The sequence below is a fragment of the Miscanthus floridulus genome, chromosome 2 (genome assembly GCF_019320115.1).
Source record: "Miscanthus floridulus cultivar M001 chromosome 2, ASM1932011v1, whole genome shotgun sequence".
NCBI classification, from domain to species: Eukaryota; Viridiplantae; Streptophyta; class Magnoliopsida; order Poales; family Poaceae; genus Miscanthus; species Miscanthus floridulus.
Window position 1 is genome coordinate 182,526,327 of NC_089581.1, and position 19,636 is coordinate 182,545,962.

Consider the following 19,636-nt stretch of genomic DNA (forward strand, 5'->3'; position numbering starts at 1 on the left):
GTGTAGTCATGCTACCAAACAAATCCAACTAACAAAAAGTTATTAAATACAACTTGTGTGCATAAATTGTAATTTATAAGTTATATGTCATAAGTTAATACATATAAATATTTTTAAAAAAGTTAATGCACATAAATTGCTACTAAAAAATTCTCTAAAATATATGGAAGTGGGATCTAGTTTTGTTCGTCTCGTTACGTAGAACACATCGGTGCAGACGGAATTAAAAACGGATACACCATTGAAAAGTTATATCATTTTGAAATAAATATACTGTATTTTTTAGATGACATCAGCAATATGTAAAAATGTGTAGGTGAGGACAGTGGACATTCACGACCTGGTCGGATCGTTCGCCAGATTATTTTTGGGTGAACGTTCACAGGAATGGAATTGTGGAGTGACCCCCCTTGGCCGGTTGGCTAGGCAACCCTACGTCGGCGAGTGGCTCCGAAGAAACTGTTCAGGGGTTTTCGGCCAGAGATGGACAAACCAAAGGCCGCCTAAAGGCCTACTACAGCCAGACATAGATAGGCCTACCCTTTCGCTCTCTCCCATCCAGCGTTAGGCCCGCAGCCCACAGCCCACGGCCCATGTTCGTCCGTGCTTTGCGGACCGAACACTCTTCTTCTTCCTTATAAGACTGTCTTCAACAGCGTAGGTAAACGACGACCCAAATGCAAATGGCCTGGTGCACAGTGTTTTTGTGTTTTGGGTCGCAAAATCACGGTCCACCGAAGAACGCAAACACGGTAGCCATTTTGCGTAGCAACCGACTCGGAAGGCAAAAAAAAAAGTCGTCCTTCTCGACGACGCAAAACACTGCAGAGAGAGAGGGAGGAGGGAGCAGGGGTAGGCGGCATCGGGCAGGGGAGGGGCTGCGGCGGCCATCGGAGGGAGCAGGGGAGGGGTTGCGGTCGCCCATGGAGGTCGGTGGGAGCAGGGACAAGCGGCATCGGGCAGGGGAGGGAGGATCCCGCCGGCGAGGTTTGCCTACGGTGGAGCAGCGCCGCTGGCAAGGGCCGCTCGCCGCCCGTGGAGAAGAGCGCGAGCTCGGGGGAGCCGCCGCCACGCGCGAGCTTTGGGAGCCGCCGTCGCTTGGATCCGGGGGGCCACTGCCGCGCGCGCCTGGATCTCGCCGGCCACGGGTCAAGAGCTCGCCCCCATGCCGGCACATGTAGGGGAGACGACGCCATGGGCACGCGTGCGGTGAAGCCTCGCCGGGCAGGGGCGGACTCGCCAGAGCGCCGGAGTGTAGCTTCGCCGAGTGGGGGCGGACTCGTCGGGGCGCAGAAGTGGAACTGCCAGGGCAGCCCTCTACGCAGAGCTCGAGCGCAGGTGATGGGGGTGGGGGTGGGAGAGCATGTGCACAGTGCGGCGGTGTGGATGGCCATGGCGCGGAGGCCACGCAGGTGAGCTGAGACGGGAACGGCCATGGCGTTTGAAAGAGGAGAGAGAATACAAGAGGTGCCATGTGCGCTTGCGGTGGTCTGTTGGAGAGGTGAAAGTTATGGCTACGTACCTCATTTACTGTAACTACCTCGGATTTAGGCACTGGCACAGCAGCAGCCAGCAGCCAGCAGGCATTTCCGTCACTCAGCTCCTCGCCGATTTCCCACCCCCACAGGCAGCAGCCATGGCTTTCGATCTCCCGCTCCCTCTCTTCATATTCCTCTTCCTCGTCCTCCTGCCGACGCCGTGCTCCTCGTGGCCACCGGTCGACGACGACGACGCGTTGGTCTTGAGGTCGGTGTTCCCCATGGACAATGACGTGGCCTGGGTGGTGCAGGTCAGCGACCTCCATATCAGCACCTACAACCCTAAGCGTGCCGCCGAACTCGCGCTCCTTGGTACCGCGGTGCGAGCAATCCGGCCTCACCTTCTCCTCGTCACCGGTGACATCACCGGTGAACCCTCTGCTCTCTTGTTTCTGGATCTGAAAATGTTGGCGTCAGATTCTCCAACTTGTATTCTAACCGTGTGTTTGGATGGAGGGACGAGGTGGGATGGAACAGGACGGTCCTGGGATGACTGATGTTTGGTTGGGAGTCTCCCGGGAGCGAGGACGTCCCACTCGGGAATATTCGCATGAGATTCGGGTTCACTCCGTCCCCTCAGATTTCCCGGACGGGGGCCGTCCCAAGTGGGACGAGGCGCTCACTGGCCGGCGTGGAAGAAGAGAGGAGAAGGTGAGCAGAGGAGGGGCAAGGTCCGGCCACGGCTAGCCTCAGGCGCTGCCGCCGCTGCGCGGGTGAGCTCCGGCCTCGCGGCCGCGCGGACGAGTTACGGCCCCGCCGGTGCTGAAGAAGAGGTCGAGGGTTTCCATGGGAGCAGCCACCGGTGCTGAAGAAGAGGGCGGCGAGGCTCCAGTCGCGGCCACGGGCGAGGGATTCGGTCGCCGGAGGGCGGCGGCGCGAGGGTTTCGCGCGAGCGGCGTCAGCGGCGCGAGGCTCGAACGCGAGCGGGGTCAGCGACGCGAGGCTCGGACATGGGCGGGCCGAGTGCTAGGAGGCAGGAGCTAGGCGGCGGCAGCGCGCGGGCGGGACCTCTGTCTCTGTGCGGTTGGGGACGATGGAGATAAGGGAGAAGAAAGAAAAAGAAAAAAAAACTGATAAGTGGGCCCCATATGTCAGCAGCTCATCCCACTTTTATTGTCTCTCAACCAAACAAAAAATGGGTCGGTCCTATTTTCCCTCGACCAAACAAAAAATGGACTCATCCCGTCCCACAAAACAGAGATAGGACCATCCCACCCCACCTTGTCTCTCAACCAAACGCTACCTTACTAGTTACTGGTCATTATGGGGCGTTGTCCCATCCCCATGGATATTACTAAGAAAATACTGGGAGCAGACAGCATATCGGCCCCGTTTGTTTCGGCTCACGCGGCTCCGGCTTCCACTGACCCGGCACTGTTGATGGAGCCGTTTTTCTATTTTCTACACTATAGCAGCACTGTTCATCAAAGTTGTTTTCCTCCCTCCTACTTTTTATCTCACTGTTCACGGAGACGAGGGAGCTCATTTTTCCGGCTCCTGTGGCTCTGGCTACAGTATATAGTCTCATCATAATTGCAAATTATCCCATGTGCTTGAATTCCTATACTCTTGCTCTGTTGGAGACAATCAAATTTTTATTTCGTTTCAAAAATAAAAAAAATAAAATTTTGATTTTCTACTTAAATTTATATTTTTATAATCTAGTTCTCTGTAGAAGGCTCGAAGCACTCTGGTTTAATTTTAAGCGAGTGCATAATGAAAACATCGTCGTACTTTTGCAGGAAGAGCACGAGACAATATTGAAGAAACGAGAGGGCGTGAATTCTTCAATCACATGGGATGAGTACAAGTCCGTGACGTTTACTGCTCAGGTGATTTGATGCTATAAATAGCTAAAATGCATAATGACGGCGTGCTCGTTGCAAAGATTTTTTTTGCCATTTCTGTGGTACTCCGAGCGTTTTTTTTTTTTTGAGGGAACTCCGAGCGTAAATTTCTTTCCGGTGAATGTAAGAAACTCTACCGGTGGTCTCATTTCCAGAAACATGACCTATAATGGTTTCTTTCACTTTAAGCCTTGAACGTAGGTGCCGTTTGGTTCACAAATAGCAACTGTAATGTAAAGGCAATGGATGGACCTGGGTAATGGGAATGGAATGGATGATTACTTATTCTGTTTGGTTGGGCAGACGGGCATTCAAATCATTACTAGGATCCTTTACCGCCTAAAATCGAGGGGAACAGGTTTCTGAAGGCGCGGCATCTGGTACCGTGGCATCGGGCTACATCCCATATTAAACAAACAAAAAGTAATGGAAGTAGTTAGCTGTGAACAGGTCCCGCTGTAAAACGAGCGAACCAAACAGCACCGTAATGTTTAAATGAACCGTTCATAGATCCTCTTTAGCTCTTCAAACTGATTGGATTGTTTGACTTGATGAAGGTTATGAATGGGATAACTCGAGTGGGTAACGTGGCTCCTGGGATTTTCAGAAAGTCTCTCAAGGATGTCCAAGTGAACGGTAAGTATATTCCTTATGCTAAAGTATACGGCAAGCATGCAGAAGAATTTGGCTGTTAACTCTAGGATTATTTGAGGTGCAAACTGGCCTTTCAATAAAGCTTAATACAGATCATATTCGATAAAGCTTAATACAGATCAATTCACTAACCGTACTGCATTCATACTCATACCGAAGACAACATCATCCCATATTCCAGCCCAGGCAAACAAGTTTTCATCTACTGACTGACTACACTAACGACTTCAATTAATTTTCTTGATGCAGCTATACAATTCCTGCTGGTTGGCTGGTCATGATCAGCCCAATGGCAGTTCATCTGAACCCTAGATCATTTGAAGATCCACTCACCTTCAACCCATGGAGGTGGCAGGTCAGTCGTCAGCACCGAACACATTGATTTGCCATTTCCTCCCCTAATTTAAGCGACATGTCACTGTAATGCAAAAAAAAAAAACGACTACATAATAAGAGAACTAAAAAATTAAACTTGCAGCTTCTTTTGGTTTATAAAAAAAATTGAGGATCTTAATTTGGGTTTCAAAATATGCCAAGATACCTGATTTTGGACACAACTACCCTAGAAAGTACCATTAAACACAAACGCTATCAATTAATAAATTACTAGTATTTGTTTGCCTACAATTGAGCAATTCAAGTTTATTCATCCAAGAATGGACCATGAACCCGGAGGAAATGCAGGAGGACAACAAGAGCACTCTACTCAGTAATTTCATGCCATTTGGGGGCGGCATAAGGCTCTGCGTTGGGGCAGAGTTCAGCAAAGTCCTGATCGAGCTTTTCCTCCACAACTTGTGACCAATTATAGGTATATATACATGTATTTCTTGGGTGTCCAACCACCTGTGTTACATCATATTATTTGTATGTACCTTACATAAGACAGATTTGGTTTCTTAATTTACGTGGTCTGAGAAAGATAGAGTGCTCAAACATAAAAGTGAAATCAAAAGAGAGACACAAAATCATCTCACGAACACTTGGACATAGTTTGTGGACTTTTGATAGTCGGAAGTCCCGACGTTTGGTGCCGGAAGTCCCGACGCTTGTTGACTTAGCCGTAGTGTAACACCCTCGGTGTTATACCCTAAACAAATTACTAAATCATGTCATGAGCATCGTGTTTATGTGATAATACATGTGATGGAATGTATAGATAACATTTTTGTAACTTAAGATGGTCAATAAAAATGTTAAATGAGACGCTATTCCATAACTCATATGTATCAAGTAGGGTTTAAAACTAATTTTTATTGAACAAAAAACACTATAGACCATATATGTAGCACTTAAATAAAGTTTGGAATATGAACTTTGTAGATGACAATAAAATACTTGTCGTGGAAAAATAACATTGCTAACCAATATTTCTAATATCCTAGAAATGCAACTTGGAATCAAGTTCAGCTCAAAGACAGAATATTTTCAAGTTTATAAACAGCAAGACAATGCAATGTTTGATGATTTATTTTGTGAAATCGAGTTAGGAGGTGGTGTCGTGTTTTAGCTCGGGTTGATAGCCCCACATACCATCTTGAGCATGGTGAAGATGGTTTGGTTCATAAAGCAAACGTTTAGTTGTTATGAGCGCTTTAAAATGCATGCACGACACGTTCTCAAGCTGGCTCGCCGGGTGGACGCAGTCACCAAGCTCGGGCGCTCGGTGTCACCGCACTGGTCGTGCGTGCGCACGCTGCCACGCGTGGCCAGCCGTGGCTGCCTCTGGCCTGGCCGTGGCCTGGCCACCACTGGCCCCGCCGCACGGAGCTGCTGCTGCCGCCTGCCCCGTCCCGTGCCGCGACAAAGCCACTGTCGGCGCCATCACCTTGTCGTCGCATCCGCGCCCTACTACCCTGGCTCATGTTGCCGCTACCGACGCCACTGCGACACCATGTTGTGCTGCTGCCGCTCACTCTACCACCATGGGCATGTGGGTTGTCCCGGCTGTGCTCGCGCCATCACCTCGCCTTAATGGCGCTGTGGCCGCGCAGGCCGCGCCCCCCCACTTGCCTCCCCGCGTGCGCACGTGGTTTGGCTGTGTGTTGTGTAGCGAGTGCGCTGGCACGGTCGCAAGTCCGGCTGACCACTAGCTACCAAGGTGAGGACGACCAAAGCTCGGACCCGTCCCTCTTTCCCTTTGCTGCCGCCGTCGAAGCCGCGCCAGCACGTTAGACAACGAGAGATCATATCCAATCAATTTCACCCGTCTACAGCCCCGCCAATGAGTTCTCCAGCTGCCCAACCCCACCTAGCCATGAAGCACGCACTGCCAAGCTCTAATTTGGAGCTTTCCCCATCGTCGGGCCGATAAGGCCATGATCGGTACGTGTCGAAGGCAGCCCTCCTACCGCCACCCCAAACCAATTCACCTGCACTACTAGCTTCGCCTTGCCTCCCTCAACACCTTGCGCACGCCAGAGGAACCGCTACCGCCTCCCCGTTGTCGCTAACGCGATCATGCCACCGCGGTGCGCCACCGCACGGCTCGGCTGCACGTGGCCACCCCTCCTCCGCCATCCTCCACCCCAACCGTCACCTCGTCCTAGTCTAAGGTAGTCTCCTAATTCTCACTCGCTAGCTAATTAGGTCCGTAGCAGCCCCAGCTCACCGGAGCGGGTGCGCCACCGTCGCGGACGTCCACACATCGCTGTAGCTCGCGCCAATGCATCCTGCCGCCCTGCATTGCTGCTTGGTGTAGGTGGTTGGACCATAGTTAAAGGTCGGCCTGACTGACGGGCCAACATGAGCCTCTAGTGGCCGGGGCGGTCGGGCCGTGTCACCGCCCGTCGTGGGGTGTGCTCGACGGAACTGTCCAATATAGCTAACTTTCAGGGTGCTTAGTGTCTAGTGGAAGAAGAGCGCCTCTGAAAGTGTGTTATTTTAGGCGGTTCTATGGCCTCCGAAGAGCACCTTCGGAAGACGACTGTCGGGAGTTCCTGTGGTAGAACCGCCCGAAATAACACGCTTTTGGAGGCGTTTGTCTTCCACCAGACACTAAGCACCTCGAAAGTGAGCTATATCGGACAGCTCCATCGAGCACACCCAAGGAAGAACTCGAAACAATCCACGTTTTACATCCAAAATCTAATAATGAGTACGAGCTTACAATACTTAGTCCATTTTATACAATAAGAGTTCTTGAAATTTATTTATTACAATACCAGAGTTTATAGTGCAATAATTAAATAGCGGAATGAAAATAAACATCTAGCGGAAATGATACAAGGATTCATCTGTGCCCACCAGAAGAATCTTTCACACAAGAGCTACTCCTCAAGCTGCACCTGCAACAGAGGTAAAATAAACTCTGAATACGCAATGTACTCGTAAGACTTACCCGACTAGTGGAAATAGTTTCCCGACTCTCATGGATATAATAGGCAATATGGGTTTGCTGTTTTTTTGTTTGCAGAAAGCATTACTAATAGTTTATCCTTACAGTCAAGTTTTATTAGCAGTCATGATTGCTTCATTAGCTAACCATTCTAGGTAAGCACATGTTCTACTTTCAAGCAAGGGTTGAGCAATCAGAACAATTTTACCATCTTTTATCTTACAGTTCTTACTACGGAGCTAGACCATAGCCAAGTCATACCATCTCACAGAAATGGCGATTCATGAACCAATGTATCCTAGCTGGGTACCCCGAAACACATGCCCCATTTGTACCCCAGGCACATACAATACCAACCAATTCCACTCCTGTCATAGGGTCTAGGTCTTTGTCTAAACTTGGACTCCAAGTCCCCACACTTGAGACCCGGTCTCAGTATGGTGCTTAGACCTCTACCTTTTCTCGTCTCCAATCAATCGGTCCGAAAAAAGATCCGAAACCCATGATAAGAGCATAACGAGCCTTCTCGCTCCTATAAACAAGTATGTTGTCTAGATAATAAGTTTGTGACCTGACTACCATCCACAGCAACGGATGGTCCTTAATTAACATAACAGGGAAAACAGTGTAACCAAGCTAAGTCCCATTAATCGCGGGACACAACCTCTTATACCCACCAATATCCATACCATATCACTGTCCTATCTCTATTTTTCCTTTCATTATTTTATTATGTGAGTAATAATAATCACCTATTGTGAGTAACGGCAGGTTACTCATGCTACCAAAAACCTAAGCATAGCAGCTACTCAAACCTACACTAGTAAGACTCTTAGGACAGGTATATCTATGCATGTGATTTCTATAAAATTCCTATAATGTAAATGCACATAACATATATAAACAGTGATTATCCAAAAATAAGGGATTATGCACTAGGCTTGCCTTGGGCAGGCGCGGTGTCAGCTGAGTCAGTCAGTGATGGCTCCGGGACCTCCTCCTGCATGAGAATCTCCTTCTCGTACTCCTCGATGATCTCCTCAAACTCACGATCGCCGATGGTCACGATCTCCGCCAACTCGTTCTCTACATGCATACGACGATGATGCAACACTTAGCATTTAAGCAATGGCAACTCCTAAACTAAGAATACGCATACTTAACTACTAAGCTAGCTCTAATGACTAAGGTACTAAGCTAACTATCATCTTTACCAAGCAAAGTGTTTGGTTCAACTAACAAACACTAAGCTTTACAAATAAAGGATATATCTTTATTTCTACTAATAATTTAATGTATATTTGAAACAAAGAGCATTTAACTACCCTAATGCTTAGTTTATTCTAAAGCTACAAAAATTATAGTGAGCACATAATAATACAATGAAGCTACTATAAAAATTTTAGGACTAAAGCTATCACTAATTTACCACAAAAATTCCTACAATATTTAACCTAATAATATTAAGCACTCTCAAATGATTTAATAGCTCCTGGTATATATATATATATATATATATATATATATATATATATATGAACTAAATACACTAACAGATAGAGCATAATTTTAGAAACCTAACAAAATTTGTTTCATAATTTTTGGACACATACATGATTTTATATGATTTACCAAAAATCAGCTCAAAAATTAAATTAGAAAATATTTCTAATTCCTTATGAAAAAGAAAAACACATTCTCCCGCATGGCCCACACGTGCGGCCCACGCGAGACTAGCCCGCGCGCGAAACAACCCGTGGCGAGGGGAAATCCTGCGCACGCTAGCGTGTTTGCAAAATAGACCTCGCACTTCTCCTGAATTTCAACTAAGTCCTAACGCTATTTTCCCCCTCTCTCAAACCTTCTCACTTAACCCCCTGACTTTCCTGGAATTCCCCCACGCGCACCTCCGGCAACTCAGTGCACGGTGACGCGACGAGCAGCGACACTGAGCGCCTATGTCGGCCACCTGGGACCTACGTGGGCCCACCTAACGGGTCGATCACCATCTCCGATCTTGGTGGCTATGCTAAGCGGCGGTGTGGGGTGACACGACTGGCTAGGGAAGGCTGCAGCGACACGCGGCCATCCGCGACAGCGGCGCCACTATTTCGATGAGCTGAGGTAGCTACATGCCTAATTGGTTAGCGCGTGAGCATCAGGAGGTTACCCTGGACTAGGGCGAGGTGACAATTAGGGTGGTAGATGACGGAAGAGGGTTGGCCACGTGTTGCCGAGCCGTGCGGCGGCGCACCGTGGCGGCACGATCACGTCAGCGACGGTGGGGAGGTGGTAGCGGTTCCGTAGGCGTGCGTAAGGTGGAGAGGGAGATGAGGTGAAGCTAGTGATGTAGACAAATTGGCTTGGGATGGGCGGTAGGAGAGCTGCCCACATCCACGGCCAGACACGGCCTTATGGCACGACGGTGGAAAAAACTCCAAATTGGAGCTTGGTCGTGCTCGCTTCAAGGCTAGGTGGGGGTCGGGGTTGGATGGCTTAATGGAGAATCCAGGGACGTGATGAATCGAGCGATGGTGACTCAACCATGCCGAACCAAGCGAGCGGGATCGACCGGTTGCGGTGGCAAAGAGGGAGGGGCAAGTCTAGCTCGGCTTGTCCTTGCCTTGGCGGCAAACACCCGGCCGGACCCGAGGCAGCGTCTGCGCACCCGCTACGCGACAACGTGGCCAGACCACGTGCGTGCACACGGGGCAGGTGGGGGAGCGACATGCGTGGCTGCAGCGCCATTAAGGTGAGGCGACGACGCGAGTCAGCCGGGACCGACCACGTGCGTGCGGGACAAGGCGAGTGGCAGCGTATCATAGCGTCGTAGTGGCGTCGGTAGTGGCAACGTGAGTCAGGGCAGCAATGCGGACGCGCCGGCGAGGTGATGGCGCCGGCGGCGGCTCTGTCGCGGCGTGGGGAGGGGCAGGTGGTGGCAGCGGCTGCTCCGCGTGGCGGGACCAGCGGCGGCTGGGCCACAGCCAGGCCAGAGGCAGCAAGGCTGGCCACGCGAGGCAGCGCGCGCACACGTGACCAGCGCTGTGACGCCGAGCGCCCGAGCCTGGTGATCGCGTCCACCCGACGAGCCAGCCTGAGAAGTGTCATGCACGAATTTTAAAGCGCCTATAAAAACTAAACAGTTGCTTCTTGACCTAAACCATCTTCACCATACTCAAGATGGCATATGAGATTGTCAAATCAAGCTATAATACTACACCATCCTTTAACCCAATCTCTCAAAATAATTTGCTAAACATAGCAATGTCTAGCTGTTGACAGACTTCGAACTTTTCTAAGTTTTTAAGCTGAACTTGATTTTAATTTGTAATTTCTAGGCTAGTAGAAATATTAGCTAGTACTATCATTTTTCAACAGCAAGTATTTCATTGTCAAACTTTATTTAAGTATCACACACATGTTCTATAGTATTTTTGCTTAATAAAAATTGTTTTTAAACCCTACTTGATATACATGAACTATTCAATCAACTTTCATTTAGCATTTTTATTGATCATTTTAAGTTATAAGAAATTTATCTACGCAATCTATCACATGCATTAACACATAAATATGATGCTCATAACATGTTTTAGTAAATGATTTAGGGTGTAACACCGAGTGTGTTGTAGTTCCGACGATATGCGAGCAAGCCCAGTGGACTGTCTATGTGAACAGTGTTTTGCGTTGAGCCAGAAGTTCCAGCGATCTGTGTCGTAACTTCTGACTTAGATCTGAACGGTTGGATTTGCCTTTGAGTATAAATAGCTCTCTCCTCTATCCTAATGCAATGACTCATTCATTACTCACCAACCTTCGTTCAAAATAGCTCCCAAGCATTTAAGGCTCCCCCTCCTCTCCTCTTTGCTCCAATCTTCGATTCCCCTAGGATTTTTAATGAAAAGAGAGTGGATTGAGTGAGAGAATCACTTTGGCAAGGCTTGAGCACTTGATTTCTTCGTCAAGCCGGTTGGATTTGCGTCTATTACTCTTGGGTTCTTGGAACCCTAGCCAGCTAGGCATCGCCCAAGAGCTTCCATCTTGTGGAAGAGCCTTGGGAAGTTTGTATTACCTTTAATTTCTTAGTGGAAAGCTTGAGTGACCTTTGTGGTTGCTCTGAGAGAGGCAAGGAGGTGGAATAGACTCCGACCTTTGTGGTCACCTCAACAACGAGGACGTAGGAGCTCCTTTGTGGGGTTACCAAACCTTGGGATAAATTATTGTGTCCCGCGTGCTTGTTGTTGTTGTGATTTGTACTATCATATTTGTTCTTGTTGGTTCCTCTTACTCCCTAACTCTTCTCTTAGGGTTTGAACTCGATCTACGGAGTGGTGACCTTCCGGCGTTAAAGGAGCAACCCCAACATTTCATCTTACTACTAAGGAGTAGGGTTGTAAGATATTTTTCACTCAAAGTTCGTTTTAACACTTGTAGTGCTATTCTCGTAAGTGCCAGAACTCCCAGCCGCCGGAAGTTCTGGCTCAAACTGTCGGGACTTTCGACTGTCACTGACATTTGACTTTGAGATTACATAGAAATTTTTAGATACGCCTATTCAACCCCCCCCCCTCTAGGCATTGTTTAGATCCTTTCAACAACGCAGGGCATCCCAACCACCGGCGCGAAAACAGGAAACATAAATCCCATTCCTTTTAACATGTCAATGCTAGCCAAGCAAGGTTGGAGATTAATACAAAATCCAAACTCTTGTGTGCGAGAATCCTGAAGGCAACTTGGTAGAGGCTAGCATATCTTGTGACCATATGTGCATGTCTAAGACTATTATCTGAATGTGATAGTTTAGCCGACAGAAGTCATGTTGAGAATTGCAGCAATAGTTAAGGCATTGCAACCAGCACAGTTTGTAAGTACAATGTTGCATCGCCCAATGAGTTTCAGAGTTTGCCTTCCAAATATATGTAACTTAAAAAACACTTACAAGCATGGGTCAAATTTAATCTCTGATAAGTACCAACTGTAAAAAGATGGATATCGAAAAATATCAGAAGTTGATGAGCCTTTATGTATGCTGACGATTTCAGGAAATTGCCATCTGCCTAATTCCAACTCTTGGTGCTCATACCAAAGTAAACATCCTACTATATATTCATGCAAAAAAAAACTGCAAGTGGTGGTACAGGCACACGTGGTTTCCATTTGCATGATTCCTCCTTAGGCCTTGTTTGGATGCATGTATATTCACTTCAATCCACATGTGTTGGAGTGGAATGGAATGGAATTTAGTGTAGTTCCACTCCAATCCACTTCGACACATGTGGATTGAGATGAATACATGCGCATCCAAACACGGCCTTAAGTGTATCATTTGATTTGCATAACAACCTGTGTACATTCCATCAGGTTTATCTTGGTAGGATCAGATACTGTGTTTTCTTTGGTTTTAGTTCATGGATTGAAAGTTACAGCTATATCATTGGCCCCTCATAGTTAAAACTTTATTGACTTGATCTTCCTTGCAGGCCAACCAAAGAGACATCTAAAAGTTTGATATAGTCGTTTTGTTGGGGCAAAACAGCTTAAAGCTGGGGAGTCAGTTTTATTTATCAGGTATGCATTCAAACTGAGCAACCCATTAGTATATTTGTTATGGCAGTGTTGAGCAATTACATCTCTTAGATTTTATATAAATATGCTTACAGTTTTATTTATCAGGTATGCATTCAAACTGAGTAACCCATTAGCATATTTGTTATGGCAGTGTCAGAGCAATTAAATCTCTTAGATTTTATATAAATATGCTTTTTTTTAAAGGTTAGCAGGGGATTTTATATAAATATGCTTGATAAAATGAGATGAAAACTCCTCTTAGTTAGCATAACATATAATTTATAGACCTCTGGTTGTAATTATATAATGTTCTATCAGAAGAAGAAGAAAAAAGAATACCAACAACCTCTCTTTATCATTAACAGGGGAAGAAAACAAGGGAGGCAAATGCTACATATCCTCTGTATAATAAACTTCACTAATTGATTTACTTGATATATCCCAAACAACATAAGTTGATATATCAATAAAAAGAGCCAATGACGAGCTACAAATAATAAGAATTTAAATAAAATTACATCCAATATTATAAAAATAGTCATCCCACCAAATGTGTCCTTGTAATCTTTTCATGATGTATACATTTGACACCAACAAACTCAAACCGCCATATCTCAAAGTAAGATAATAATAAAAGTATCTTACAATACGCTATCATAATACTGAAACTCTGAAACATGGTGGTTTGTATAATTGTTTGCTTAAATGTTGTAACCATGTTCCCCTTTGTTTTGGACGGCTTCAGAAGTTTGAGAAACGAGTCTGTGTCCTCTGTTTTTGGTACAACATACCTTTTTTTTATATCATTGCACTTGTAAGAACTACTAATTCGGGTGAGAAAATAATCATAGTGCCAATTGCTACAGATCAATCCAGCAACATAAACCAGACATTGTCAAAAAAAGAATGAATAAAGGATCTTTCATTGGGATCTGTTGTGAATTTGCCAAGCTAAAGACTCCTCCAATAAGTAGAGAACCTCATATGGATGCCTTCATTCTTATATAAACTGCATTCCCATGTGCCATGTGTTATTTCTGCTTGCACGCGAAAGTGGGATTTGATGTTAGCTGAAATTATCAGCATAGAAATCAGACTCCTCTTTGGCTGCTACTCTTATATGTTTGAAAGTACATATGCCATTTTGTCCTAATGTTTCATAGTTTACTCGAATAACAGAGCACAAGTTACTCCTACAATTCTAGAATGCCATAACAGCTGAACTTATCTCTCCTCCATGCTATCTGTCAATGGTTGTAATCATATTATTATGTTTTGTAAATTTTCCATTATAAGGTACATTCCTGAGCTATAGAATGAAAGCACAACAACCAAGCAAAACAAGATTGATTGGCTGGGCTACAATGTATGAAAGATGGAAAGCCGCGCCGGTGTTTCTGGTTAGGATCCAAAGGAGATAATCTTTACCACAGGGGGATTTCATCATAAATCTGACTATAGACAAAGAGCAAACTGCATGTACCAACCGTTCAAGCTACAACCTCACAAAAAAAATACAACAAATACATGAGGACTCCCTACCTCAGCTCAAAAACAAATCCGAAGTTAACCAAAAGATTAAATCCAATAAGGAAAAATAACAAAAAAAAAAGCATCCACATCTCCACTTGGGCTAACCTTTTTCTTTTGCCCCGTGCATGCCACAGAAACTGTCACCATGATTCAGCTTTGTGCAGCTTTGGAAGGCCTAATGATTCCTACGACCGACCACCACAACAGTAAAAGCTGGCGGTGCTGGACCAGCACAAAAGCGAGGGCTTTGCTTCCGGCCCACAGACAAAATGAGCAGAGCCTCCTATAAATCAGGCAGTACCTTCCAGGGACCATCACCAATGCAGTGCCTTGGATTACTCCAATCCAATCTACTCAATCGATTCCAAGCTAGGCTAATCTGCAAAGCATGATTGTTGCTGGACGTTATTGCTGGAAACTGCCAAAGTCGTGTGACTATATGAACTTTTAAGGGAGATGCTATGTTGAGGATATACAGACAGTTTCAGTAATCACTCTGATTCAATTGACATCTAGATTTGACAGAAGGTGCTTACCGTTACCGCATATAGATGAACTTGCTAGGCTGAATTTGCAGCGATGGCATCACCGGCATTCTTGACGTGAAGCTCCACATTGCGGAGATCGCGAAGATGCTGCAAAATCTCCTGGAGAAGGTCCATGCCCTTGTCTCCTTTCTTCAGGGACTTGATGCAGTGCCTCAGGAATTCCTTGTCCGCCTCCAGCGCCTGCAATCTTTCATAGACATGATCAACCTCCTCTATGATTGCCAGCCTCTCCTGCTCTTTGACAAACACTGATACTGGCTTTGTTGCCGAATCATCGGCTTGATCTGCCTCTCCTACTCTTGCAGACGGCATTTGATCACAGGTCTCGTCGCCGACTGCATCGAACAGAGGCAGAAGACTCTTCCCTCTACTGATAGAGGACCTTCCTCCGAACCTTGCCTTGTCACCGGTGACAACATGCTCAGGCGACTGAAGGCCATCGGCCGACAAATCGAAATCACTCGAGGAATGGCCAGTAACTTGTTTGCTGGTGTTGATATCGTCGTCTTCCAGTGTGAAGAGCCTCTCCTCCAGCGTCTTGAGTTCCTCCAAGATGGAGAGCCTCTCCATCTCAAAGTACGTCAAGGAGTCATCCAGAGCCGATAGGTGCTTCGTGCTGTCCTGATCCCTCATGGAGCCAAGAGCAGCATCCGATGAGCTCTGAACGTTGCCGCCGTCGGGAGACTCGCCGAGCTCGCAGTAGTCGTCGGAGTGCCCGTCGCTGTCCTCGCCGCTGGAGGACACGGAAGTGCCACTGCCACTGGGGCTTACGCTTGCCCCATTGGCCTTGAAGCTCGCCGTCCTCCTCCTCTCCCTGTCCTCGTAGTGCTGCACCTTCTGCCTGTACAGCTCGAGCTCCCTCTCCAGCTCCTGCTTCTCCCTCTCCCGCTTGGTGACCAGCTCGTTCAGCAGCTGCAGCGCCTCCTGGTCGTACTCTGACTGCTCCTCCATCATCCGCTGGTACTGCAGCGCCTCCATCTGCATCGCCGCCTTCTCTTCCTGCAGCCGGTTGATCATCGCCATCGTCTGGTTCGTCGCGATGGCCGCGGCGTTCCGCTCTTCCTCCAGCTCGGCGTACAGCGCGCCCAGCGCCTTCCGCTCGGCCTGCAGCGCCGATTTCAGCTGGTCCACTGTGGAAGGCTCGCCGCCTTCCATCTCGCTCGCTACGCTCCCGTCCAGAGAGAGCGACAGCGACCGTTTCCTCTCCAGCAAAAACATTCTGTCGGAGCGTTGTGTAGCGGCGCTGTTCGTCGGTGTCTCAGGTGCTTTGTCTTCTTCGACCTCGTTCTGTTCGTTTGGCTGGAGGTCTAATCCCGTGCTCGTCGTCACCTCCTCCTGTTCAACTTCACCTGCTTCCAATCCAACAAAAGTTAAAATTAAATTTAGTACAACAAAAGCGCCAATTATCAACTACTACATATCAGTGGGGATTTTTTTGGGAGGTGAAGTAGCGTTCAATCACTTAACTACCTTGGTCAGGTGGCTCTAGAATTTCCAATGGCAATGGCAGATCATCTGCAGCTGCTAATGGAACAACCGGTTCCTCAAACTCTTGCAAATCTTGAAATCGAACGACATGGTCATCTTGTTCCCGTTCGCATATATCGCTTCCGATTGATACTTCGCAGTTCGTGTCCACCTCAGCTGTTCTGTTGTCATCTTCAGAAATGGCTTCTTGTACTGAAGGGGAAAAAAAAAGATGGTTACCAATTGCAATGTATGGAACATGATACTGAGAAGCACATGAAGAAAGTACCTTGAGGCAAAAAGATGTGTTCTTCCTCGGCCGTGGAATCGCCAATTTCTGAAGTATCTTCAGGAACATCTCCATCATCTTGGGAAATGGAGTTATGATCAGGATGAGATGGGTTTGTTGGACACGACAGAGTCTCAGGACAAGGTACGGGGCTGATGGGCACGACGGAGTCCTCGATCACATCAGCTCGCGTTGCAACCGAGGAATCCAACATCCTCTTCTCCTCCAGAACCACTCCGATATCCACATCCCTCGCATCTTGCTCATCTTCTACTACACGATTCATTCCGTCCTCCTCTTCAACATCCCGATGAAAACCCGAATCATCGGCGACGGTCATCTCGTCAAGTGCCACCACCGACACCAATCGGTCGTCCTCGATCGCGGTGATGTCTTCGACCTGATCCATGAATTCCAAGGATTCATCCTGAACGGCAGCCATCACCTCGTCTTCTTGCTGTTGGGCATCCACCTCGCTCTGCTCTTCTTCGTGATCATCTTGAGCCAGCAGAACATAGCCTCGGTCGTCATCTTCTACCTCCTCGGTTACCTTCTCCAAGACATGTTCATCCCTTGTAATTGTATCTTCTAGCTCGCGCAAAGAAGTCCGTACAACAGCTTTGCAGCAGGTACACGCACCTGCAGCATCGCTTGTCTTCTCCTTCCACTCGGACCGGCAGCCCTCGCACATCTCTCTGGCCACCGCGAGACGACGGTGGCGGAGGCAGTACCCCAGCGCGGAGATCTCCGCGGCGTGGTCGCCGCAGAGGGAGTCCCGCAGCCACCGCGCGGCGCCAGCCTCGTCGCCGCCGCCTTCCGCCTGGAAGAAGAGCCGGTCGACGCGGGAGCAGAGGAGGCACGGCGGGCTGAGGCCGAAGTAGTCCGCGAACCTGGCGATGGCGTAGGCGAGCAGGCCGTTGATGAGGAGCAGCGCGATGAGGACCCACTCCAGCGCCGCGTACGCCAGCGCGGACGTGACCCTGCGCGTCCTCCGGTGGAGCGCTGCCGCCAGCTTACCTGCCGACGCCGCCATGGCTCTGCGCTCGCGCTAGCTCTCTCTTCCTCGCTCGACCGCCCTTATGGTTACGGCCGTGGCATGGACAAGCGCGCGCGACCTTGCTCGGAGCCTCGCCGCCGAACGAGACCGGAGGAAAGTATGTGGAATGCTTGCTGCGAGTGGCCACCTGCAAAGGCAGAGTGGGGGAATGAGATGGCAGGGGGGAGAGTTGCTGCAGGTGCCGGGTTGGCAGGATGATGGATGAGTTGTTTTGAAGCTTCTTGGCTCTCGCCTTCTTCACCTTTGGAGGGAGAAAGGTCGGGCCATTGGACCCCATGAATGAACGAAAGAAAAAGCCTTGATTTTTGATTTTTTTTTTAATTTTAACTTTTTTTAATATAATTTTAAATCTAACACTGTCGTTTTTTTAACTAACACTTTTGGCCGCGCCTACCTCGCCTCGCCCCGGCCTCGGCCGCTTGCCCACGCCGCGCCCAGCCACTCCCGGCGCGCAGCGCCCTAGCCGGTCGCGCCACGAACGCCGGTGCGTTAAGGCCACCCGCTCCTAAGGTACCTCTCTCTCGATTTCATATTTTTTTTATTATTATGTGGTATAGTTAGTATTTTTTTTATCTACTATTAGTGTCTTTGACCAAATTTATATAATAGCGTACTAATATTTATGATACATAATATGTACTATTACATTAAGCATGGAGTATACTTTGGTAATAAACTTATTAGAAGATAGAAATATTGATACCGTTTATTTAGTTTTGATCAAACTTAAACATATTTGACTACTCGAGAAGCAAGATGTGTATTTATTTTGAGATGGAGAGATTACTTATAATTTTAGAACCAAAGTTTTATATGGATTGATTATATATTTATTATCTAGTATAGTTAGGATTTTGGATTTAGAGATTTAGGCTAGTTAGGTTAGTGAATTTGTTTATGAACTTACTAATGTTAACTTGAATTTTATTAATTTGAATACTCTAACGCTTTGTTTATCAATTTGTAACAGGATGGCCCCTCCCACGTAGCACCCGTTGTACCCTATTCTGGAGGTGGAGTACGACGACCAGCACCGAGCACACATCTTGAGTGACAACGACGCAGAGGTGTCCTTGTCTCCTTTGAGGCCCCGCACTCATACCAGGGCGCATCAGTAGGACGAGCGTTATACGTCGTACATATGGCTTGCCGACTTTCTCGAGCTTGTCCGTGTTGTCAACCACGGTCTTCCGCCCCTTGATCCAGCACTACTTACTGCAGCTGTGGACAGGTGCGAGTGCATTCTTTGTACGTAAACTTTCTTGTAACAAATTGGAGGCAACTAACAGTCGTTCTATTCTTATAATAGGTGGAGGCCTGAGACCCACACGTTCCACCTACCTTGTGGTGAGATGACCTTGACGTTGCAGGACGTCAAGGCTATTTTAGGCCTTCGGTTGGGGAGACTTACAGTGACAGGGATAGTTGACAACGATCACTGGAGGGAGCTGGTGGCTCAGTTTACTGGTTTTCTTCCACCGAACAACGATGCTTCCAAGAAAAATAAGTGAGTAATTCAAGCCTATTTAATACTTACATTGCTTTACAGCTGACATCGGATCTCATTTTCTTTGATCAATTACAGAAAAAGTTCCCGTGTTTCGTCGTCCTGGATCACAGAGCGCTTTGAGTACTTGGACCCACAAGCTAAGGAGGCACAGATCGACAGGTTCGCTCGAGTGTGGCTCTAACGCTTTCTTGGTGCTTTCCTCTTCCTAGACGCCTCGGGCAACACCATCAGCTGGATCTTCCTTGACATACTTCGCCAGCCGTGGGAGAACATAATGGGGTACAGCTG

The 19,636-nt window shown here is 47.6% G+C and overlaps 1 protein-coding gene across 2 annotated transcripts; it reads right to left on the reverse strand.

Moving 5' to 3' along the window:
- Positions 1–14,362: 14,362 nt before the first annotated feature.
- On the reverse strand, positions 14,363–18,055 carry LOC136540917 (myosin-binding protein 3-like). 2 transcript variants are annotated; one of them, XM_066532959.1, is made up of 4 exons: positions 16,782–18,055; positions 16,496–16,705; positions 15,014–16,377; positions 14,363–14,856 (listed from the first exon to the last, which is right to left on the reverse strand). In XM_066532959.1, the coding sequence occupies exons 1-3, from the start codon at positions 17,812–17,814 to the stop codon at positions 15,038–15,040; spliced, it is 2,583 nt and encodes an 860-aa protein (XP_066389056.1). In that variant the 5' UTR covers positions 17,815–18,055; the 3' UTR covers positions 14,363–14,856; positions 15,014–15,037. The 2 variants fall into 2 exon arrangements, with proteins under 2 accessions (XP_066389056.1, XP_066389057.1); XM_066532960.1 differs by having other exon boundaries at positions 15,014–16,374; positions 16,782–18,054.
- Positions 18,056–19,636: the final 1,581 nt, after the last annotated feature.

What these genes read in the sequence shown, in the direction of transcription:
- LOC136540917 (XM_066532959.1), bottom strand. Translation starts at nt 17,814, where the DNA reads ATGGCGGCGTCGGCAGGTAAGCTGGCGGCAGCGCTCCACCGGAGGACG. An exon ending in ACACATCTTTTTGCCTCAAG is followed by an intron (nt 16,706 to 16,781) that starts GTACTTTCTTCA and finishes TTTCCCCTTCAG; the next exon opens with TACAAGAAGCCATTTCTGAA. An exon ending in TCTAGAGCCACCTGACCAAG is followed by an intron (nt 16,378 to 16,495) that starts GTAGTTAAGTGA and finishes TTGGATTGGAAG; the next exon opens with CAGGTGAAGTTGAACAGGAG.